This window comes from Dendrobates tinctorius, unplaced genomic scaffold (genome assembly GCF_039654945.1).
Source record: "Dendrobates tinctorius isolate UK_male_01 unplaced genomic scaffold, ASM3965494v1 ptg000163l, whole genome shotgun sequence".
Lineage (NCBI taxonomy): Eukaryota > Metazoa > Chordata > Amphibia > Anura > Dendrobatidae > Dendrobates > Dendrobates tinctorius.
Window position 1 is genome coordinate 6,712,493 of NW_027361830.1, and position 23,610 is coordinate 6,736,102.

Sequence of the window (23,610 nt, forward strand, 5' to 3'; positions counted from 1 at the left end):
CAACTCTGGTTGCTTTTCAAAGACTCTGCTGATAACCCCAAACAGGCCATTTACACCACCTGCCATGCCCGCATCAGAAGGGGTAGCAAAACTAACAGCCTGACAACCACCATCATGATCAGGCTCATGGCAGCAAAATACCCAAATTTGTGGGCCGAACCCCAGGAGCCAAGAACAGTGTTTGCGGGTGACACCACTGCTTCTTCCACTGTGTTGTGTGCAAGCCAATCCCCTGTCCATGGTGCATGCGAAGATGCCTCTTGCCCTGCACCTGTCATTGCACACACTCAACTAGCACCATCATCAAGCACGTCCACGTCCTTGTGCCTGCACAGCGTTCAGTTGTCCATACCCCAGTCCTTGGAATGCAAACGGAAATACACTGCCAATGCCCCACAGTCCACACTGTTGTGAACTCTCTTAATCTGACTTTTGAGGCAAGGCTCCCTCTGGTGGATACTGCTGGTAGTGGAGCTGGTCAACATGATGTTAACCCAACAGCTGCAGAAGATAATTGGAGGAGTGGGGGTAGTGACTGGGACTACATAAGCAAGCAGACTTCTCTCAGTGGCTGCCGGTGATACTACTTTCTTTGCTTATTGAGGATTTCTGTCTCCTGCCTGATCCTGCATTTTTCAGCTAAGTGTCATTTGCTAAACCCTTTGCATCTGATTTTGCCTTGCTGTCAGGGGTCAGCTTGCTCCCCCAGGGGCTGCTGGCTCCTGCCCTGTATTTTTGTATCTTGTGTTTGTTTTCTCAGTCCCCTGCTGTATTAGCCTGTTGCTAGCCGCCAGTTCACACCTGAGTGCTGATATAGTGGGGGCGAGGTTTGTGCAAACCTCAGTATTTTTGTACATCAGTCGTGTTGGAATTGTTAGGGTTTTCGTGTGATTGCAGACAGGACAGGACAGAAAAGGCACTATCTAGTCAGTGTGGGCCCCATCATTTGCTCAGTCTATTTTCTGTCTGTGTTTGTGCTTCATCTTGTCTCACCGACAATATATGTTTGGAGGCTGTCTATTCCTTTGGGGATCTGCTCCGGGGCAGTTTAGATTTCACCTTTCTGTCTTTAGGCTTAGTTAGCAAAACACAAGCCGCAGAGACACCATCACATGTTTCTCAACGCAAGCAATGACTAGCCAGGTCTTTCCCAAGGAAGGAACAACTACGGGAAGGGCAGTCTCCAATGAAGGAAACCACCTATGCCAAAACATGGTATCCATCCACAGACAGCTGTTTCGGGGTATTGCCCCTCATCAGTGTGGAGTAGGAAACTGGCCAGTAGGAGCAATGCCTAGTAGAAGACTGTGAAAAATGAGGATGAATGAACTCATGGAGATCAACATCCAACACTGCAGAGACACCATCACAGGTTTCTCAACGTAGTGACTCCAGAGAAATGCCCCCATCCCTTATGGGAAATATGTAAAAGCATGCAAAACACAAGCCGCGGAGACACCATCACATGTTTCTCAACGCAAGCAATGACTAGCCAGGTCTGTTGTGAGTTCATTCTCTGGTTCACCAGTTGTGAGTTCCCCTTCTGGACTCCCTCTGGTGGTGACGGGAGGTGGTGCGGCTGGTTTGATCAGTGGAGATCTGCCACCTGAGAATGAGGATGACGATTGGATCTCAGGATTCTCAGATTGGATATAAGACAGCCGACGCCCTATTCAGTTGCTGGTGATTCCTTCTGGCTTGTCAGCTCTTGGTTTTCAGCTCTGTTCCAGTCATCTAAAGCTAAGTTTTTCTGCTAATGTTCACACTTGATTTTGTTGGTCTATTCAGTTTTTTGTGTGCTCTTCCAGCCCCGGCTGGGTGCTGAGCTGAATTTCCACTCTTATTTATCAGTATTTTGCCAATTGGCTTTTTGTCCCTTACTAGTTCGGTCTTTTTTTGCTCTGTCTCAGAATATTTCAGAGTGCTGATATAGTGGGAGAAGTCTAGTGACTTCAGGGTTAATTTTGCTATCAGAAGTGTTGGACATTATTTTTGTAGGGTTTTTTGCAGGTTGCAGATAGTGTCTTATCTTTCCTTTCCTGTCTAGTTAGTTTGGGCCCCATCATTTGCTCAGCCTATTTTCCTGCCTGTGTTTGTGCCTTCATCTTGTTTCACCGTCAATACATGTATGGGGGTTATCTATTCCTTGGGGGTCTGCTCTGGGGCAGTTAGTTTTCCCTTTTCTTGCTTTAGGCTTATGTAGTCCTCCGGCCGTGAAGAGGCATCTAGGTTCATCGTAGGCATGTTCCACGGCTACTGCTAGTTGTGTGTTGTAAGATCAGGGATCTGCAATCTGCATAGTTACCAACCACTCTGATTTTCTGTGGCTTAGCGTGTTTTGCTTTTTTCTCCTCGGTGACCCATTCATAACACAGGTCTTTCCCCGGGAAGTTTAGATCTCACCTTTCTGTCTTTATGCTTAGTTAGTCCTCCGGCTGTGACGAGGTGTCTAGGGCAACGTAGGAACGCTCCACGTCTACTGCTAGTTGTGTTGTTAAGATGAGGGGTCTGCAATCCGCTGAGCGACCAACCTCTCGGGTGTTCTGGTGGCATAGCCTATTGCGCTCTCCTCCTCAGTGACCCATTCATAACACCACACTACTAATTTTCTCATCTGCTTGCGCTTGAAATGTTGCCTTTTAGGCTCGTGGAGATGGAAGCTTTCCGCAACCTGATGGTGGCGACCGTCCCACGGTACTCGGTCCCTAGCCACCACTATTTCTCTCGGTGTGCCGTCCCGGCATTATACAAGCACGTGTCCGACAACATTAGCCATGCCCTCAACAATGCTGTCACTGGGAAAGTCCACCTATCCACAGAACCGTGGTCAATTGCTTTTGGGCATCTCGCTGACAGCACACTGGGTAAACATAGTGGAAGCCGGGACCCAGTCAGACCTTGGGATGGAACACGTCTTCACGACACCGAGGATTGCGGGCCCCACATCAATCAGGGTTGCCCCCACAGTCTACAGCTCCTGCACCTCTTCTTCAGCCTCCAGCTTTGAAATGACCAAATCAGTCACAAGCTGTAAGCACTGCAGCACTGCCTCAGCCAAGTGGCAACAGGCTGTGATGAAGCTAATATGCTTAGGTGACAAACCGCACAATTCTGAAGAGTTGTGGACAGCTCTGAAAGAGCAGGCAGATCTTTGGCTGACACCGCTGAACATACAGCCAGGCATGGTCGTGTGTGACAATGGCCAGACCCTAGTGGTGGCTTTGAGGTGAGGCGAGCTCACACATGTACCATGCCTGGCCCATGTGCTTAACCTTGTTGCTCAACGGTTTCTCAAAAGCTACCTGGAGCTGCCGGATATGCCTGTGAAAGTATGCCGCCTGTGTGCCCATTATAGAAAGTCAGCTACAACTTTAGCCACCCTTGCCATGCTTCAGCAGCATTTGCAGCTTCTGTCTCACCAACTGTTGTGTGATGTCCCCACATATTGGAACTCTACACTGCAGATGTTGGAAAGTATTTGTGAGAAGAAGAGGGCAGTTGTTGCCTACCAGCATCAACAAAGCCGTCTGTATTCAGTTCAGACTCCACACATAAGACCTCAGGAGTGGACATGGATGTCAGAGATATGTACTATCCTCGAAAACTTTGCTGCTCACCATCTTGGTGGAGTCCTAAATTACACCATAATTAGTATCACGATCCCGCTTCTCTGTATTCTGAAACCCTCTCTGCTTACAATCAAAGAGGATGCATTGCAGGCAGAGCATAATGAGATGGAGCAAGGAACCATACAAGGTGATTACACACAGCCCAGCCTCATCTCATCCCAACTTGGATTGGGTGATAATGAGGAAGAGGAGGAGGAGAAAGAACAGGAGCTAGTTTCATGCACTATAGGCGGTACTACAAACACAACTGTCATACTGTCTGCTCAGTGTAGATGGACTGAGGACAGGGAGGAGGAGGAGAGCATGGTCAGTCATCCTCTTGGTGAGGACACCTGTTAGCAGTCTGACACGCATGGCTGAGTTTATGTTATGCTGCCTTGACCATGACTCTCGCATTCTCAAAATTTTGGGTGACAATCCTTACTGGTTGGTGACACTTCTAAACCCATGCTACAAGAAAAACTTTCTATCTCTTATTTCAGAGGCAGACAGGTGTACTAAAAAAGGTGAAGTACCAGACGGCCCTTGTTGTGGAATTATTAAAAAAAATTCTCATGTGAAAACGCTGGCGGCAGAGGTCACAGTTCCTTAGACAACCAAGGAGTACAGGCAAGAGAGACACAACTCCAATCCAGCAGGGGAACACTGTCCAAGTTCTGGGAGTGTTTTCTCAGTCCTTCCCATCTCACAGGCGCGGGGTACTTTCACAAGGAGTGCAAAGTTTTGGAAGATGCTGAGGGAGTACCTTGCTGGCCGTACAAATGTCCTCCGTGATTTCTCTGTGCTTTATAATTATTGGTTATCCAAGGTGGACACGTGGCATAAACTGGCTTTCTACGCCTTGGAGGTCCTGGCCTGCCCTGCCGCTAGCATTTTGTCAGAGTAGGTTTTTAATGCCGCTGGTGGAATTTTAACTGATAAGCACATCCGCCTGTCAACTGAAAATGCTGACAGGCTGACTCTTATAAAAATAAACAAGAGCTGGATTGGGCCACACTTCTCAACACCACCGAATGATAGAAGCATAGCATAAACTCAAATCCAGTGTCTTTTTTTGGGAGGTCTATTCCCTTGCACCTCTTCACACACACATGGGTTCCTGATTTTGGCGATTTGCTGTTGTCTTCCTCCTTCTCCTCATCCTCATCATCCACCACCACTTGATCACCAGGGTGACCGTGGTCCGTGATGCATCACCCACGTTATTGTTTTACAGGGTGTTTATGATGCCCTTAAACAAATTTTTTTGACAGTGTATGGCTGTAAACCGACAGGGGGAAATGTTTGTTAGCTCATACACTTACTGCATGGGCATTACAAGTATAGGAGATCAGCTTCTTTGTAATGGGAAGAGATATTTAGGAGGCCCTCCTCCATGTCTCATCATCCACCACCACTAGATCACCAGGGTGACCGTGGTCTGTGAGTCAACACCCACGTTATTGTTTTTAAGAGCATTTATAATTCCCGTAAACAAAATTTTTTTGACAGCATGTTGCTGTATACCCCCCGGTGGAAATGTTTGTCAGCCCATACACTTTCTGCATGTGCATTACAAGTATAGGAGACCTGCTCCTTTGTAATAGGAAGAGATCTTTATGAGTTCCTCCTCCACATCTCTTCATCCACCACCACTAGATCACCAGGGTGACTGTGGTCTTTGATGCAACACCTACATTATTGTTTTTAAGGATGTTTATGATGCCTGTAAACAAAATTTTTTGGCAGTATGTTGCTGTATACCCCCCAAGGGGAAATGTTTGTCAGCCCATACACTTACTGCATGGGCATTACAATTATAGGAGACCCGCTACTTTGTAATGGGAAGAGATTTTTAGGAGGCCCTCTGTTAGGGCTGGCGGAACGCACCAAATTATAAATAACAGTAGGTGCGTTCGCAGCCCGGGGTCCACCGTGCAGAGGTGGTACACTGCTGCTTGGTAATGGCAGAAGAATAGAGCGGTGTGAAAACAGTCACTCGTGGGTTACTTCACCCAGTGTGAACAGGAGCGAACTCGGTTGACTCACAGAGCTGCACAGCCGCTGAACGCAAATACCAGATCCTGTTTAGCTCGCAGAGCCCGGCCAAAAAGCGCACAGAAAGCGGCCACAGAACTCTACCCCAAGGACATGAGGTTAGAGTTCCTCTAGGCCCTCTGAGCGCACGGTGTCGCTGCCGCGAACGCCACTATAGACGCTGGCTACGGAGTGTGGAGCCCGTGCACTGTGGCGTGCCGAGTCACTGATGGGGACTAATGCCTGACTCCGACTCTGCCCTACCTACACCTAAGCCTGGGCGCTAGCAGGCTAGGCTGCACCACACATGTGTACCAAGGGTAGGGGTTTCATAATGAGTCAGTCACCAGAGACATTCATACGTGCATACATCACTCACTCGTCATGGTCTGAAAATACAGAGTATCCTAGCGCATGGCCGAGCGGCCATGCAAACCTTTTATAGCCGCGAGCGTCTGGGACCTTCCTGGCTTCTCGGATGAGCCAATCCGAACAGGAGCAGGACCTGAGCACGTGACCTCCGATCTCCACGGGCATGCTCAGTGGCCCGACATGAGGACTTAGTCCCTGGAAAATCTCGCTGCTGAGCAGCCTGCATTGCCATAGCTGTGCCAGAGGTGGCAGCAGCAAGCAAACCTACGGAGGTGGTCTGGGCAGAGTGCCGGGACCGGTGAGTTTGCTGAGCAACCTCCTCTGCGGCTGGGGAGGAATGGGAGACCGCCGGGAGCAGGGCTCGGGATTCCCGCTGTGCAGCAACAGGAACCTGACTCCTAACACCCTCCTCCACATCTCTTCCAAGGGGTATTGGGTTCCGTCCAAATTTGGGGCAGGCATTGCATTCACTTCATGGGCAAACAGTATGGGAGTACAAAATTAATAATAATGGGAACTTTGATTTCATGTGGCCATCCAGTACATTGGTTTATGGGGTGCGTGTAACTTTGGGGCAGGGCAGGTCTTGCATTAAATGTATGGGAGTACCAAATTTCTAATAATGGGAACACTGCTTTCAGGTGGCCCTCCTGTAAGTCTCGTCAAAGGGGTATTGGGGTGCATCCAATTTTTGGGCAGCACTGGCATTCACACTGCATACACAATAACTTGATAGGAGACCCACTGTTTAATAATGGGAACAGCAAAGCATTGCCGGCTGATGGCTCTCTATGAATAGCAAAGACCAACTGCTGTCCCTTTAAGAATATTACAGACTGCCTGATGGCCCTATAAAATTGGCTTTGTGACTTTGAGTCCCTCCTTCATAAATGAAACTGGATGTGTCACACACCACATGGCCAGCTAAGGTTGTAAAATGTTAAAATGACATTTCCCAGTGAATGCTTTTGTCTGGGTTGAAAGCAATGCTAAAGTTGAAAAACGCATCAAAAATGCTACACGTGAACATAGCCCAAGTGATGGAGGAGCTTATTTGTTTTTGGTTATTTATTTTGCCTTTTATACAAGTCAATACCCTGGAAAGGATGTTCCTTAACATATTTCACAGGAAAATCCATTATGGTTTAGTTTTTTTATGTTTTTGGTGAGTCTGTAAAAATGGCGTAATACTCGGATAACATTGTTCACAGCAGTGACTTGAGTGTCAGAAATGCTTCCAGGGGTCTTCCCCATGCCCATAATGTTCCCATCTCAGTTGAACAATGTTCCCAACGATTTTCGCTGTTTTTAGACCCTCCAATGACCACCGGGGGGGCGGAAAAAATGCTTTAGTTTCCCATAGACTTACATTGGGCTTGTTGCTCGGTTCGAGCACCCGAGCCTTAAAACATGTTCGACCGGAGCAACAAGCACCCAAGCATTTTAGTGCTCGATCATCACTATATGAAAAAAAAGTAAGCTTTACTTCAGTTTGGTAAAATTTACCTAGCTAATGAAATGCTTTATGAAACTGTGTGGCGTGTGACGTGGTAAATGCCCTGACTGACTTAGAAATATTGTGAGAATGTTATTTTTCAGTACAGTGGAAATGTAAGGTTATATTAGCGCATATTCCAGGCCGCCTAGACAGCTGCAGCTTTTCTCCACCAGCTCTAGCCAGATTGGCAAGCATGTCCAGTAGAAAGGATGATATGTTCTTCCATCACCCTTTATGTACTGTACACGTAGGTATAAGTGTTTATGTCTAATCAATGGCATATTCATATTAGTTAGAATTCATAATGAATTATGACAGGCCAAGCCAACCTCCTTTGTTTCTTCTATAATTACAAGAAGCAACAGACTTTACCCTCATACTTCATTGTACGCTATCGTGAAATCTTATTAACTGTCTCCTGGCCAGCATGTAACGGCCCCGTCACACTAAGCAATATCGCTAGTGATATCGCTAAAGTGTCACCGATTTTGTGACACAGCAGCGATATTGCTAGCGATATCGCTATGTGTGATACTTACCTCCGACCGGCTCCCCCGCTGGTTATCGCTGATTGCGCGAGAACGTCCTGGGCCGTTTCTCGTCGGCTGCTTCCTGCTGGGCTTCCTGCTGGCGTCGATGAGCGACGCGTGGACGCGGGTGGGAGGACGTCTTCATCGCCGCGTCTGACAGGTAAGTAACGACCGCTGCTGCGTCGCTACATCGCTAGTGAGATCTGCCTGTTTGGCAGCTCACTAGCAGGTCGTATCGTTGTCGGGATCGCTGGTGCATCGCTAAATGTGACGGGACCTTAAGAAGCCACTTTGGCAACTTCTAGGAGATAACTGAGGATCATGCCCAAATAACTCTAACAAGTAAAAAAGCACAAACATAAATTATATGGATTCATGGATTAATAGCTCTACATGCTATATATTGACATTAGCACAATCATACAATGCAACCTTGGTGTATGCAAAGTTATATACTGAGACATGATTGCTCTCATGAGGGTACAGGTCGATGTAATAGCATTTTAATTACTCTTCTGTGTGCCTATTCATATACAAGTGAGAGTAGTTGAAGATTTTAGTAACTACTCTCAAGGCCTCCTTCACACATCCGTATAAAAGATGTACACGAAAAGCCAGTGCGGTATCATCAGTGTTTTCCATCTGTGTGTCATCCATGTGTCCATTTTTACCATCAGTGTGTCATCCGTGTGTTCCTTTTTACCCTCAATGTGTCATCAGTGTTTTTCCAGTATGGATAAAAACATCAATAAATGACAAATCTTCTGCTATACTTTGCAGTGTTGGTACTTGGTCCATGGAGAAAACAGATACCACATGTACTGGAAACACGGGAGTATGAAGAAGGCCTATGAGAGTTGTCCAGGATTTCAAAGACATGGCTGCTTTCTCCCAGAAACAGCGCCACACCTGTGCACACGTTTTGTGTGTTATTGCAGCTGATCTCACTCACTGTAATTATTGTGCACACAAGCCAATTACTGGTGTAACACCATTTTTTTTCAGTCCTGGACAACCCCTTTAAATTTTAGTGGAGACTACAAATTGCAGTCAAATCACATGAAATCACAGTCCATTATTTTTTCAGTGTAAGCATTAATTGGGGGGTCAACAATATCACCTCTTTTTCTTTATATTGTTGACATGTCATAAACATTTTTAACCCTTGAAATGTAAATTAGTTAGGAATATGGACTAAATTGATACATTTCTCTTAGCTTTTAATACAAATGTGTGCTTTTTGTCTCATCTTAATCTTACCAGTTTAAACACAGAATTATTATCTGGAACAATTAAAACCATTGTGTAGTCTTGGTTCACACCGTAAGGAAGCTCCAACACTTTTAAGCCGGGATTCTTTATGTATTTTACTTTGAAGTAACTTGTGATCTGCATCATATCTACCATCACTTTTTCATTCTGAGAAATAGTCAAAAGTAATATCCTGATTATTTTTTATAAGAACATACAGAAATGACAGCTAAGTTCACAATTATTTTGTTTTCTTATATAGCAATATCATATTCCGCAGCGCTTTCCAGACATCATCACTGTCCCCAATGGTGCTCACAATCTAGATGACCTATCAGTATATTTTTGGAGAGTGGAAGAAAATTGGAATACGTGGAGGAAACCCACATAAATATGGGGAGAGCATAGAAACTAATTGCAGATGTTGTCTTTGGTGAGATTTGAGCCCAAGACCCCAGCTTCGAAAAGGTCACCATGCTGCCCACCATATCTCAGTTTTCATTTGTTTTACTCTACTGTATGTATATATATCATCAATGCTACCTTATACATATAAACAGCGCAAAGTGAAACTATCCTTGTTTACATATTGTATATAAGGACGAGGTAGCAGTAAATGGTGATGAAATTAAATAATCTGTTTTAGGCCAAGTTCAGATGGCTGTATGAAAAGAACGAGCTTGTTAAAATCTGCAAAATGCAGCTTTATGCACAGCTCCATTTGCTGATCTGCATAGCGACCAAATGCAGAAGCTGCTGTTAATTACATGCATTAGGTTGGTCTGTAAGAAAGGACCAAACAAGTACATGTTGACATTTTTTTTCAAATGGACCATGGAAAGTCACTGGTACGTACAAGCAAAGTTCTTATTATTGGATCATTGTTCAACACTGATTGATAATATCTGGAGTAGGTCTTAAGCCTATTTCACACATCCATGAAACAAAGTCCTTTTACAGACCATTATGTACTGTATGTACACTTGTCAAAAAAATAAAGGGAACACTTAAACAACAGAATATAACTCCAAGTAAATCAAACTTCTGTGAAATCAAACTGTCCACTTAGGAAGCAACACTGATTGACAATCAATTTCACATGCTGTTGTGCAAATGGAATAGACAACAGATGTAAATTATTGGCAATTATCAAGACACACTCAATAAAGGAGTGGTTCTGCAGGTGGGGATCACAGACCACATCTCAATACCAATGCTTTCTGGCTGATGTTTTGGTCACTTTTGAATGTCGGTTGTGCTTTCACACTCGTGGTAGCATGAGACGGACTCTACAACCCACACAAGTGGCTCAGGTAGTGCAGCTCATCCAGGATGGCACATCAATGCGAGCTGTGGCAAGAAGGTTTGCTGTGTCTGTCAGCGTAGTGTTCAGAGGCTGAATGTGCTACCAGGAGACAGGCCAGTACACCAGGAGACGTGAAGGGGGCCGTAGGAGGGTAACAACCTAGCAGCAGGACCGCTACCTCTGCCTTTGTGCAAGGAGGAACAGGAGAAGCACTGACAGAGATATGCAAAATTACCTTCAGCAGGCCACAAATGTGCATGTGTCTGCACAAATGGTTAGAAACTGACTCCGTGAGGATGGTCTGAGGGCCCGACGTCCACAGATGGGGTTGTGCTCACAGCCCAACACCATGCAGGATGCTTGGCATTTGTCACAGAACACCAGGAATGGCATATCGGCCACTGGTGCTCTGTGCTCTTCAAAGAAGAAAGCAGGTTCACACTGAGCACATGTGACAGACATGACAGAGTCTGGAGACGCCGTGGAGAGTGATCTGCTGCCTGCAACATCCTTCAGCATGACCGGTTTGGCAGTGGGTCAGTAATAGTGTGGGGTGGCATTTCTTTGGAGGGCCGCACAGCCCTCCATGTGCTCGCCAGAGGTATCCTGACTGCCATTAGGTACCGAGATGAGATCCTCAGACCCCTTGTGAGAGCATATGCTGGTGCGGTTGGCCCTGGGTTCCTCCTAGTGCAGGACAATGCCAGACCTCATGTGGATGGAGTGTGTCAGATAGATTAAAAGCCGGCAAATCAACTGCTGCATACAGTATAATCACACAATGGCAAGTTAGAATAGAATAGATAGAATAGATATATACACATAGAATAGATGTGTGTGTATATATATATACATGAAAATAATAAACAACCAGTGGCGCTGCGTGGAGGATATAACAGCAGCAAATCTGCAGACAACACCACCTTGTTTGTCCGAGTGGTAATCCAAAATTAAAAATGTATGTATATTTGTGCTAATTATATCTAATGATGCAAATAAGAATAAAACAAATCACTCACTAAAGAACCAGTGGTATATCTGTTCAGGGAGAGTAATCATTCAGTCACCCTTAAGCTCCTAAGCACATACAGGACCATTAGTGTAGATGAGTCACAATAGTTTACCCAAAGTTACCTCTATATAGCTGAGTATCTGTTCAGACCATATGCGGTATTGCCAGTCTAAAATTCAACAGACGATGTTGCTTCTCCCACGATGCTTGTATACCGGCCGGGACATTGCCTGCCATGGTGCATATTTCAAACCGCCCACCTCTTCCAATGATACTTGCCACCACTGCTTCCATCTGTATCAGGAACGGCAATATTACTGGCACAAGGACTCGGGTGTATACAAGCATCGCGGGAGAAGCAATATCGTCTGTTGAATTTTAGACTGGCAATACCGCATATGGTCTGAACAGAGACTCAGCCATATAGAGGTAACTTTGGGTGAACTATTGTGACTCATCTACACTAATGGTCCTGTATGTGCTTAGGAACTTAAGGGTGACTGAATGATTACTCTCCCTGAACAGATATACCACTGGTTCTTTAGTGAGTGATTTGTTTTTATATATATATATATATATATATATATAAACACACATATACAGTTTATGTATTTATATTGCATAGAGAGATAGATAGTAGAAAAGCCAGTAATTGATCTGCTTCAGTGGAATTAGGTGAGGTCGTAAGTATGGTTTAATTGAGATTATTAAAGGAGTCTATGTCTTTCTTTCAATTAAAGAACTTTTTTCTGGGTGTCAGCATTTTCCTACAATGTTAATAATGGGGCATCTTATTGACACCTATCTATTACTAACCTCGGGGCTTGATGTCACCAGACAATACAAAGGTGACATCAACCCCCCCAACTATTACCCCACTTGCCACCACTACAGGGCAAGTGGGAAGAGCGAGGCCTGAATTGGCGCATCTTAGAGATGCTCCTTTTCTGGGGTGGCTGAGAGCTGATGTTTTTAGCCGGGGGGCAGTATCCATGGCCCCTTCCTAGGCTATCAATATCAGCATGCAGCTGTCTGCATAGCTTTTACTGGTTATTAATGATAGGGGAACCTCACATCATTTTTTGGGGTCCTCTATTTTATTAGGCAGTAAAGGCTAAGTATATAGTTGGGAGCTGATATTAATTACCTGGGAAGCTCCATGGGTATTACCCCCTTCCTAGGCTATAAACATCTGCCCCCAGTTGTAGGCTTTCCCTCTGCTGGTTACGAAAATTGTGCAGGAGCCCACGCCATATTTTTCCGAAAAATAATCTTTTATTAAATAAATACATGTACAGTAATTTGCACACACATTCTACTAATTGTATTTGACATCTATTTATCTACCTATTCTATTTGTATTTACTGTATGTAATCCAGCTCTTCAATCCTGTCGGCTCCTGCAGTGAATTTACAGAACACGGCAGATGAATTACTGGCTTTTCTTCTATCTATCTCTCTATGCAATATAAATACATATATAGTGTGTACGTAAAGTCATGGAGCACTTTTGACGAGTCACAGGAAAGTATACAAGTATACCACGGATCCCCGGATCTGAAGCACTTTTACTTTTGTGGTTATGTGAAGCAACATGTGTACATTGAACGTCTCAAAGACATTAATCACTTAGAACAGAGAATCACAGACGTTATTCACTCTGTTACACCAGGCGTCCTAACCCGTGCGTGGCAAGAACTTCACTATCTTTTGGATGTGTGTAGGGCAACAAATGGAGCACACATTGAACTGTACTGAATAGGTATGAAAGTAGGAGAGTTTTTCTTCTATTTGGAGCAGATTTCACATTTCTATCGTTTTTTTTTGTTGCTTTCCACTGACTGGTCAAAGGTGCACCATGACTTTACGGACACACTGCATATATGTGTGTGTCATTGACATGTATGTATTTATTCTATCTATTCTATTCTAACCTGTCACGCTGTGATTATACTATACGCTGCAGTTGATTTGCTGGCTTTTAATCTCTCTATCTATCTAACTAATATATATATATATATATATATATATATATATACATACAGCTCTGGCAAAAATTAAGAGACCACTGCACAGTTTTATAAAAATCAGCTTATCTACATGTCTGACAGCCATTCCATTCCAGTGTCAGTTGAATTCCAACCAGAGTACACCTCATTCTACTTAATGTGCTTCTGATTAGGTGATCACCTGAACCAAATCTTATTTAATGAAGGAAGGTATAAAGAAAACCTGCTGTGGTGCTCACAATACTGTTGCAATAGGAAAAGCTGGATGGCAAAACAAATGGTAGTAAAATCCCATAAGTAATAGGAATGAAAAAATAACTTTTAATCATGCCAAAGGGGTTGTAAAGAAAAGTCTTGAGTGTGGAAAAGAAGGGCTCAATTCTGGCTTTACTAGCAGAGGGATATAGTGAGAGTCATGTTGCCTCCATCCTTAAAATTTGCAAGACGGCAGTTAATTACAACAAGGTCAAGCAGCAGACACTGGGGACAACAAAGCTACAGACCGGCAGAGGGCAAATACCACTCACTGACAGGGATGACCATCATCTTATTCGAATGTCACTCAGCAACCGCAGGATGACATCAAGTGACCTACAAATGGAATGGCAAATGGCAGCTGGGGTGACATCTATGGCAAGAACAGTTCGTAACAGGCTCCTAGAGGCAGGGCTCAAGTCATGTAAAGCTAGAAAAAAAGCCTTTCATCAATGAGTAGCAAAGGAGAGCCAGGCTGAAGTTTTCCAAAGACCATAAGGATTGGCAATAGAGGACTGGATTAAGATAATCTTCTCTGATGAGTCTAATTTTCAGCTTTGCCCAACACCTGGTCATCTAATGGATAGACGGAGACCTGGAGAGGTGTACAAGCCACAGTGTCTTGCACCCACTGTTAAATTTGGTGGAGGATCGGTGATGATCTGGGGATGCTTCAGCAAGGCTGGAATTGGGCAGGTAAATCTTTGCAAAGGACGTATGAATCAAGCCGCATGCAAGGTTATCCTGGAAAAACAGTTGATTCCTTCTACTCAGGCAATGTTTCCTAATTCTGAGGACTGGTTTTTCCAGCAGGACAATGTGCCATGCCTCACAGCTAGGTCAATCAATGTGTGAATGAAGGACCACCACATCAAATCCCTGTCATGGCCAGCCCAATCTCCAGACCTGAACAACATTGAAAACCTCTGGAATGTAATCAAGAGGAAGATGGATAGTCACAAGCCATCAAACAAAGAAGAACTGCTTAAATTTTTGTACCAGAAGTGGCATAAGGTCACCCAGAAGCAATGTGAAAGACTGATGGAAAGCATGCCAAGACGCATGAAAGCTGTGATTAAAAATCATGGTTATTCCACAAAATATTGATTTCTGAAGTCTTCCTGAGTTAAGACATTAGTATTGTTGTTTCTAAATGATTATGAACTTGTTTTCTTAGCATTTCTTAGCATTTTTTTGTTCTTTTGACCATTTCTCATTTTCTGAAAATAAATACAAAATTTAGTGCTTGGAAATTCGAAGACATGTTGTCAGTAGTTTATAGAATAAAATAGTAATTTACATTTTACTCAAAAATATACCTATAAAGAGAAAAATCAGACAAACTGAAAATTTTGCAGTGGTCTCTTAATTTTTGCCAGAGCTGTGTGTGTGTATGTGTGTGTATATATATATATATATATGTATGTATGTATGTGTGTGTTTTGAAGAATATTTCATTAAAAGCTCACGTTAAAATTGCATTGCAATCGGATAGCAATCGCAATGCATTCGGATGTAAATCAAATGCTAGGTGTGAGAAATCAGATTGCACTTGCATGACAATCGCATTACACTTCTGCGACTCTCGGCAGGGAGACTCAGACTGATTTTTCCATACGGCAAGTGTGACGCCGGCCTTACATTTCTAACTCCAACCTTTGCTTTACGAGGACAACATGTAAATAAGACATACCGATAGTTTTGTGAAGGGAGCCTTGGAAGTCTTCATTTCATTAAATGGTTTTGTCCAGTTTGCAGCAAAATACAGTGTATTTGCGATGATTAATTTTGTGGTTGTAGAAATTGATTGATCTGGTAACAATTGTTCAATTTTTCCTGCAGAAGAGAAATTGGTAATTCTGATATTAATGATAGCAAATTTGAAAATGCGCACATTAGCAATTAGCCTAATTTCTATATAGATATGTTATGTAAAAAACATGCTCAACTTTTCTAAATGATAGGTACTACCTAACATTCAGCAGCTCAGTGGGTGTTCAGGTAGTAAGACCCCCGCTGCTCCGCACCATGCTGCACAGCAGGCAGAATCTCTGAGCTTCTGCCTGAATGCACAATGAATGATGTACAACTCAATAGAAAGTCAATTACCTTGTACACAAAGTGAAGAATAAGCCCATAGAAATTTTATTAACGGGAACCTGTCATGTCAAAAAATGTTATTAACCAACAGATATGAGGCTACCAGCATTCTAAAGCTGTGCACTGAGGGTCCAGGTACGTGGAGGATTTTAACTTTATTCCTCCCAGCAGCCCCTGGCTTTCAGTCATAGCTGTCATGATCCATGATCTGCCCCTTTTCCCGGTCTAGTCATGTCAGAGGTTAACTTTGCCTTGCCTCGTTTTGGTTTCAAGTCAGCTATTTCTCCCTGCTGCATTCTGCAGGCAATATCCATTATGTTTTCTGCCTGGGGCATGTGTATCTGACTCTGGTAGTACCCTGATTTGTCCTGCTGCGCTTACTAACTTTGCCTGTGTCTGTTCCTTCCTCTCTGCCCGTGTTGTCTTAGTGTTTCCTGTTATGATTGAGTCACCGTAGGAGGCAAAAACAGAAATGCTAGCTAAGTCCTGAAAACCAGAGAAGTTGGAAACTATCAGATTGCAGACCCCTGAACCTATCAACATAACTAGCAGTAGCCGTGGGGGGTTCCTACGATGACCTAGACCCCTCGATCACAGCCGGAGAGATACCTAGGCCTAAAGAAGGAAAGGGGAAATCTAACTGCCCCAGAGCAGACCCCAAAGCAATAGGCAGCCCCCCACATATAATGACGGTGAAGCAAGAAGAAAACACTTACACAGACAGAAAGACAGGCTGAGCAAAGACGGGGCCCAAAAACTACCTAGATAGGAACGGATAGGAAGGCTGCTGTCTGCAATCTGCCAAAACCCTATCAGAGACAAAAGCCAACAAGCTGATATAAAAATGGCCCTGAAGCAACTAAGCTTCAAAAACTAAATCAGCACTCAGGTACCTTCAGAAGACAGAGCTCACGGAACACTGCACACTCCAGCAGGGAGTGGCAGAATCCAAAAAGCAAGAAAAACAAAAACAAATCTTAGATGCAAAAAGGCAAAACAGAAAACTTAGCTTTAGGAGAGCAGGAATCAGACTGGTGTCCAAGAGTCCACAGAGAAATCACCCGCAGGGCAGAAAGGGCGTAGGCTGCCTTAAATCCAGTCAGTGACTCCACTCAGCCAATCGTCTTCATTAGTCCCAGGTGTCTGATAATCAGGCTCACTACCTTCCTTCACTAGAATAGGGAGTTCACCAGGCCTCAGTGACGGAGGGGAAAATGAACTCACAACAGTTTCCCTTTGTTTTTGGATTTCCCGGTGTTTGACTTGGCTTTGGCTCTGACCTGACTTTGTCTCTTGCTTCTGGTACTTCTGCCTTGGACTGGTATTGACCCTCTGGTGCTCCACTGGCTCTGTGCTTGTTTTTTCCCTTTGTACTGCGTGACTGTCTAGGTTTTGACTCGGCTTGTTTGACTGCTCTGCTGTCACCTGGTGGTAGCCTCACTGCAGCTGCAGGTCTGCTCTTGCAGATGTGCTGTCCTTCTTCTACTCTATTGTCATCTAGTGGAGCTTGCAGCTACCTGCATAGCTGCAGTGTCACAATACCAAACGGGAGCTGTAACCACTTCCTGCAACTGACTGACAGCTGTCTCAGTATTGATGCACTGCTGAGTCGGCTGTTTGTCATGCCCAGGGCAGAGTTATATCTGTCACTCACTATGCTCTGAGTGGTAACTGAAGCCAGCCATGCCTCTATTACTGAAAGCTGGAGGCTGCCTGGATGAAAAAAGCTAATTTCTTTCCTGCAGCTGGGGTTTCAGTGTGGCGACCTGGCAGTTTATAATGCTATTAACCTGCAGATTAAACCAATATCTGCAGGGTGACACTATTTTTTGACATGACAAGTCCAATTTATACCTGTATATTATTTTGTGTACATTGTCAGGGAAAGCTGAACAGTGTGCTGCAAAGAGGCTTTTTTAGCTTTTGTTGGGGGAATCAGTACCAAGACCCTCACCAATCAATAAAAAAAAATTAGAAGAATACTCTTGAAATAACTCATGAGTCATGACATATATTTATATATTTCCAGGTAATGACTTATATATGGCTGATAATTAATTATTTATGGTTATGTTTGCGTGAATGTTGTCTATTCATATTGTAAGGTAGCGCTGTCATTCGGGTAGGGGATACTCGCTTGGCAGCCAAGAAATCACATCCGGCACAGGTTTTCCATAAAACAATCACAGTCCAAGTGGTTTATTTAGGCATCATAAACCATGACCAGCAACATAAAGTTCATATTAACAGCATAGCGTCCATGACAGAGCTTCACTCTGTTATCCCTGTGTCACACAGGTTATGCAATGTTCCATACACAGGCTCTTCAGCCTCACAGATATCTCACCCCTATCAGGGTTTACCCCATGGCTGCTTCAGCTTACTGCAGATGTCCATTCCCTCCAGTGAACTATCAGGCACGTGCAGCCATTAAACACAGTGTTCACTTGCTGTCAGGAAGACAGCCCCATCTCTCTCAGATGGGACCCTCCAAAACGGACCAACCGGGTCCCTGCATTCACTCCATGTGACCTACCCTGGCCACCTTACATGGTCCGTAGCCACGCCCACCAGGTCACATGGCTATGACCTCATCACAGGTCCTTCAACCACTCATACACACTTTACAATAGCGTTCTTAAACACACCCCTTGGGTGGGTTTGTAGGTAACTGGTCCTGCCCGTCTCACCAGCTACCTGGAGACTTCCCAAACACATTGGAACATCACCTCAGCAGTATCACTGCTGACCAACACACGCACAAGTCTCCATCCCAAGGCCACCCACCTTGAGATACATAACAGTCATTCAGTATTCTGCCACTCATCCTCTCTCCTGGGACATCCACACAGTGCCCCTAGCAGACACAGTGGTCACTACACCACAATATGAACACAATAACAATGATTACTATTAACTGTAAAATCATACAAGAAATATACTTAAAGGGAATCTGTCCTGTAATTTCTGGACAATTGGCAACCCTGGCCTTGAGTTGCCAAAGCAGCCCATCAAAACCCCTATCAACCTTGGCATGAAAAGGGAAAACATGTGGAATGGAAGTTTTCTTTGCCTGTTAGAGCAAGTACCCCACTGTCAGGAGCCTTAATTGCAGATACTCATTAAGAGGTCATATTGATCATGTTGAATTAAAAATCTTGAGGAAATGAACAAAGGTATATTAGAATATTGTTTTAATAATTCATTTCACAATAAAATACAATCATGTAGACATACGTAATTGTTTCTTTTTTTAATTTTATATTGAATGAAACCTTAAGCTTTTGAGCTGATAAATGTGTAGAGGGGTAAATATGTATCAGCTATAATCTTAATGCTATGAATAAAATGTTAATCACACCTCGTGTCTGTTGAGTAATCCAGTCATTAATGTACTTCCTTGATGTTTCTGGGTCACTCAGAAAATCCAGTTGTTCCAAACCTGCATTATATAAATTCTTAGTGTCATCCAGAAATGTCTGAGAAAAGATGTGATGTGTGTTAGAAACAGCGAAAATCGATAGATAAAAGTAGTCCACGTTTGTAGGCTCCATTATTGATGCCCAAGTTTTGGGCTAAAGAAAGCTTTCCCCTACACTCAGTCTGAAAACTTCAGCATAATAATTGTAAGACATACAATCAGTCATTTAATTACCCTTTGTTATTGCCCTTACCATTAGCCAACCTTATCATCAGTGGCTAACTTGTGGACTCCCACGCAAAATTTCAAAGAGGACCATCACTTAAATTCCAAAAATGTGTAAAATTTTGAACCTCCCCCAATTCTGCCATCTTTTTTGGGTTTTGTTTTTATGCTGTTCATTGTGTAGTACAAATGACCTGGTAACACGATTCCTCAGGTCAGTACAATTATGACAATACCAAACTTGTCCAGTTATTTGGTTATTTTAGGTGTGAAAACAATTCTGCAATTTTAAAATAAAAACTGCTTCTGTCGTCATTTTCTGATTCCCATAACTTTTTTAAATTTCCCATCCATAGTACTCTATCAGGTTTCAAGGAAGCTGGAGCCTCTGATTTTATTAATACCATCTTGGCATAAATAAGATGCTTTGGTGACTTTTTATTGTATTTTATTTGATTAGCACGGTAATCAAAAAACTAAATTCTGGTGCTTCGTTTTTTTCTTTTCCACGATTAACTTATGGTTTCAGTAATTTTAGATTTTGATAGACTGGACTTTTTGGGACACAATGATACCAAATATGTTTTTATAATTTCTTTTTTTTTAGCCGTTATAGGGTACTTGAACTTACGATCACCTGATCGCTTATAAAATATGCTGTAATCCCTTGCTATTGCAGTAATATATGGAAATTATGGACTTTCAGTGGAACTTTGCCTGCAGCTGAACTTCGTGAGAGGACTACCATGGCAGTTAGGGACTTAAGCCCAGGTAATCAATCATCTCCCCAATACTGTGTTGGCTCCATCACTGTTATCATTTAAATGCCATTCTCAGAGACTTGCAGCAGTTAAACCACAGTTATTAGAGCACTATCGGGCGACTGTAGTTACAGGCACAGACGGATCTGCCTGGTATGAAGCAGTCTCAGCTCCTGAGACTGTAATGTTTCATATATTCCTTATTGATCTATAACGAAAATGTATGTCATAGCTTGCTAAAGGATTAAAAGATGCACATGGCTTAACAAACTTAAATGTTTTAGGCTGTGTTAAAGTCCAAAAATTCAATCTACATCTCCTATGAGCAGGTGCAGGTTTGCACCAAAATACAATATAATTGGTATTTACAGTGTATCAATAATGAATTCAAATTTACATGCTTTCTGTAATTCCACACAACTTGTACCGACCAGAAAAACTTCCAATCATATTATTTACTGAAAACAAACTTTTGTGTGGAATTTTACCAAATGATGACCACTTCTGGTCATCCATCTCAGCAATCAAGGCAAATTCGGCAGAAGCAAGACTCAGGCTATGTGCCCACGCTAGCGTTTTTAAACGCTCAGGAAAAGGATCCCCTTCCCAGAAATCGCGCGTCTTTTTCCGCGCGTTTTTTGCGCGATTTTTGACGCGTTTTTTGACACGCGATTTCTGGGATCATTGGGGATGGCTAAAAACGCTCAGCAATGCGGAAATTAATGAGCATGCTGCGCTTTTAGCCGCTAAGCGATTCCTGAGCGGTTAAAAACGCATGCATTGGCACAGAAAGCCAAAAACGCATGCTAATTAATTTGATGCATCTTTTAAGCGTTCTGCAGCGTCTGAGCCGGCTCAAACGCTGCGGAAACGCTTAAAAAAATGCATCGTGTGCACACAGCCTTAGTGGTGAGCACTATAAAAATAAAAAAAAATCCTCAGTAAATAAAATGATTCACAGTTTTGTTAGCACATCGGCTTTCGTAGAAGCAAAAGGTGTTTCATAATGACAGTTACTTTTCAGTAGGTAGCATATACTGTAGATTTAATCAAAAGTTCAATATAGGTTTTCTTACGGGAAGAAATTGAAATGTCTTTTCCCCAAATAACTTGTTGACGTTCAGCAGTACATAATCATCTTCATTTTCCACTAGTTCATGGAAAAGATTTGTGCTACTGGAACGGACTTTCTTATTATCGCTAAAATGCAGTGTCTGAAATAATAATATAATTGATTAGTAATGGTTATTATTATTCTTATCACAAATATATTCTGAGTAAATAAGGAAGGTAATAAAAATTAAATTACGTCTCTGCCTTGGATTAGGTCTATGAGTTGCTCTGGAAGGAATCTTGGAAGAATATACAGTAGTTTTAATTAAAGAATAAAGCTCCAGTGAATGTGGTGTTCAGAATGAGTGACCTTGTATTTCTTATGATATTGTACTGCAGGTAGATAACTAGGCTTTTTGTTAATAATTTATAAAAACAAGTAGTAATAGTCACTATTATCAGTATATAGTGGGTCTAAAGAGGACTTGCCACTTTCTATAAAAAAAAAGGTTACTGGTTTTAAATGGCAATATTTTCTTAACTCTGATGGGTTTCTTTTATTTTGTTTTTCTCACAGCTCCTGAGGTCTAGTCCACTCTTCTTTGAATGTAAATCTAAACTTGCCAAGGTGGAGTGATTCTCTACTCTTCTCTGTGCTCATCTTCTTCATGACCATACCTCGCTGGCTATCAAGATCATATTTAGGCTGGTTTCACATTAGCATTTGGAGGCGCAGCAGACTCTCACCGTGAAGCTCCACCCCCTGCTGCACCTCCTCTGGTCAGCTCCGCCTATGGGCACATGACGTTGCATGCGACCTGCGTACCCTATACCTGCGCATGGCCTGCATACCCAATGTTAAAGATAGGGTACGCAGGTCACATGCAGTGTCATGAGTCCATAGGTGGAGCTGACTGGAGGAAGCGTGGCAGGGGGCGGAGCTTCACGGCAAGCATCCGCTGCACCTCCAAACGCTAATGTGAAACTAGCCTTACATACAATCAGGAGGAGGCCATACCTGAGAAATAGGGAGTTGCAAGAACAATAAAATAAGCATAATGCCAGATTCTGGAAAATAACTAAATTTAGATCAGAAAACAAATATGAATGGCAAGTGACAGGACATCTAAGTAGCCCTGTTAAGGCATTTAGGCATCATAGAGGGGAGTCAACCCCCCCTTTTCCCTTTCGGACCGTTTACTAATTGTCAGAACAAAGAGCAGCTCCCTAGATTGGCACATGCTCTGGCAGAGCTGGCTCATTCATTATGTAGAGCTTAGAACTAATAAAAGGGAATCTGTCATCAGATTTTTGCTATACCATCTGAGAGCAGCACGATGAAAGGGCAGAGACAATGATACATCCCTTACTGGGCTTCTTGCTGTAGTTTTCATAAAATCACTGTTTTATCGTCTGCAGATCTACCAGTTTTTTAAATGCTGTATAAACCTACCTACACCACTGGTTAATATCTTTCTGTGTACATGTGCACACTGTGCCTAGGTAGAATGCTGCCAATCAGTGGTCTGGATAGCGTTATACATGAATATCGAGGACTACCTGGCAGCAAGTTTACTAGCACTGTAGTGGTAATCTGATGATAAAACAGTGATTTTATCAAAACAACATCAAGCAGCCTAATAAGTTACACATTGTTGAAATCAGGGTCCCTGTATCTACATTGTGCGTTAAAATTGGATGACTAAAACCTGGAGATGGATTACCTTCAAATGTTATTGTTTTTTGTTGGTGGTATTGAACTCAGTTCAGCATTTGCTGTTTAAAAAACTATGTATGGAGTTATCCCTAGCACAAAGAAATACAATTTAGTTCAATTCAAGTGTTTAACGATTACTAACCCCTTTCCAACCTAGGGCATAATAGTACGCCGATGTAGGACTCAAACTGTTTGGTGCGGGCTCTGGCGCTGAGCCCGCGCCTTTATGGGCACATGTCAGCTGATATATACAAAAAGTCCATCCACCCGCAGCTGTTAACTAGTTAAATACTGCTGTCAATTTCCGAGTGCGGCATTTAACTCATGCTTACCGGAAGTGTGTCGTAAATCCCACCCATTGGTGACCCCGCCACATGATCGCGGGTCACCGATGGGTAACATGATAACCAGAGGTCTCCAGCAGACCTTTATGGTTGTCATTGTCGGTTGTCATT

The 23,610-nt window shown here is 43.2% G+C and overlaps 1 protein-coding gene across 2 annotated transcripts in view; it reads right to left on the reverse strand.

Annotated features, from left to right (window-relative positions):
• The window catches only part of LOC141052855 (serpin B8-like), a 53,675-nt gene that overhangs the window by 11,299 nt on the left and 18,766 nt on the right, over positions 1–23,610 (reverse strand). The window contains exons 3-6 of one of the 2 annotated variants that reach the window (XM_073550162.1): positions 21,462–21,599; positions 19,340–19,457; positions 15,572–15,714; positions 9,306–9,464 (exon numbers count right to left, since the gene is read on the reverse strand). In XM_073550162.1, coding sequence (XP_073406263.1) covers positions 9,306–9,464; positions 15,572–15,714; positions 19,340–19,457; positions 21,462–21,599 — 558 coding nt within the window. The remainder of the gene's footprint in view (positions 1–9,305; positions 9,465–15,571; positions 15,715–19,339; positions 19,458–21,461; positions 21,600–23,610) is intronic. The other variant, XM_073550163.1, reaches the window with a different exon arrangement.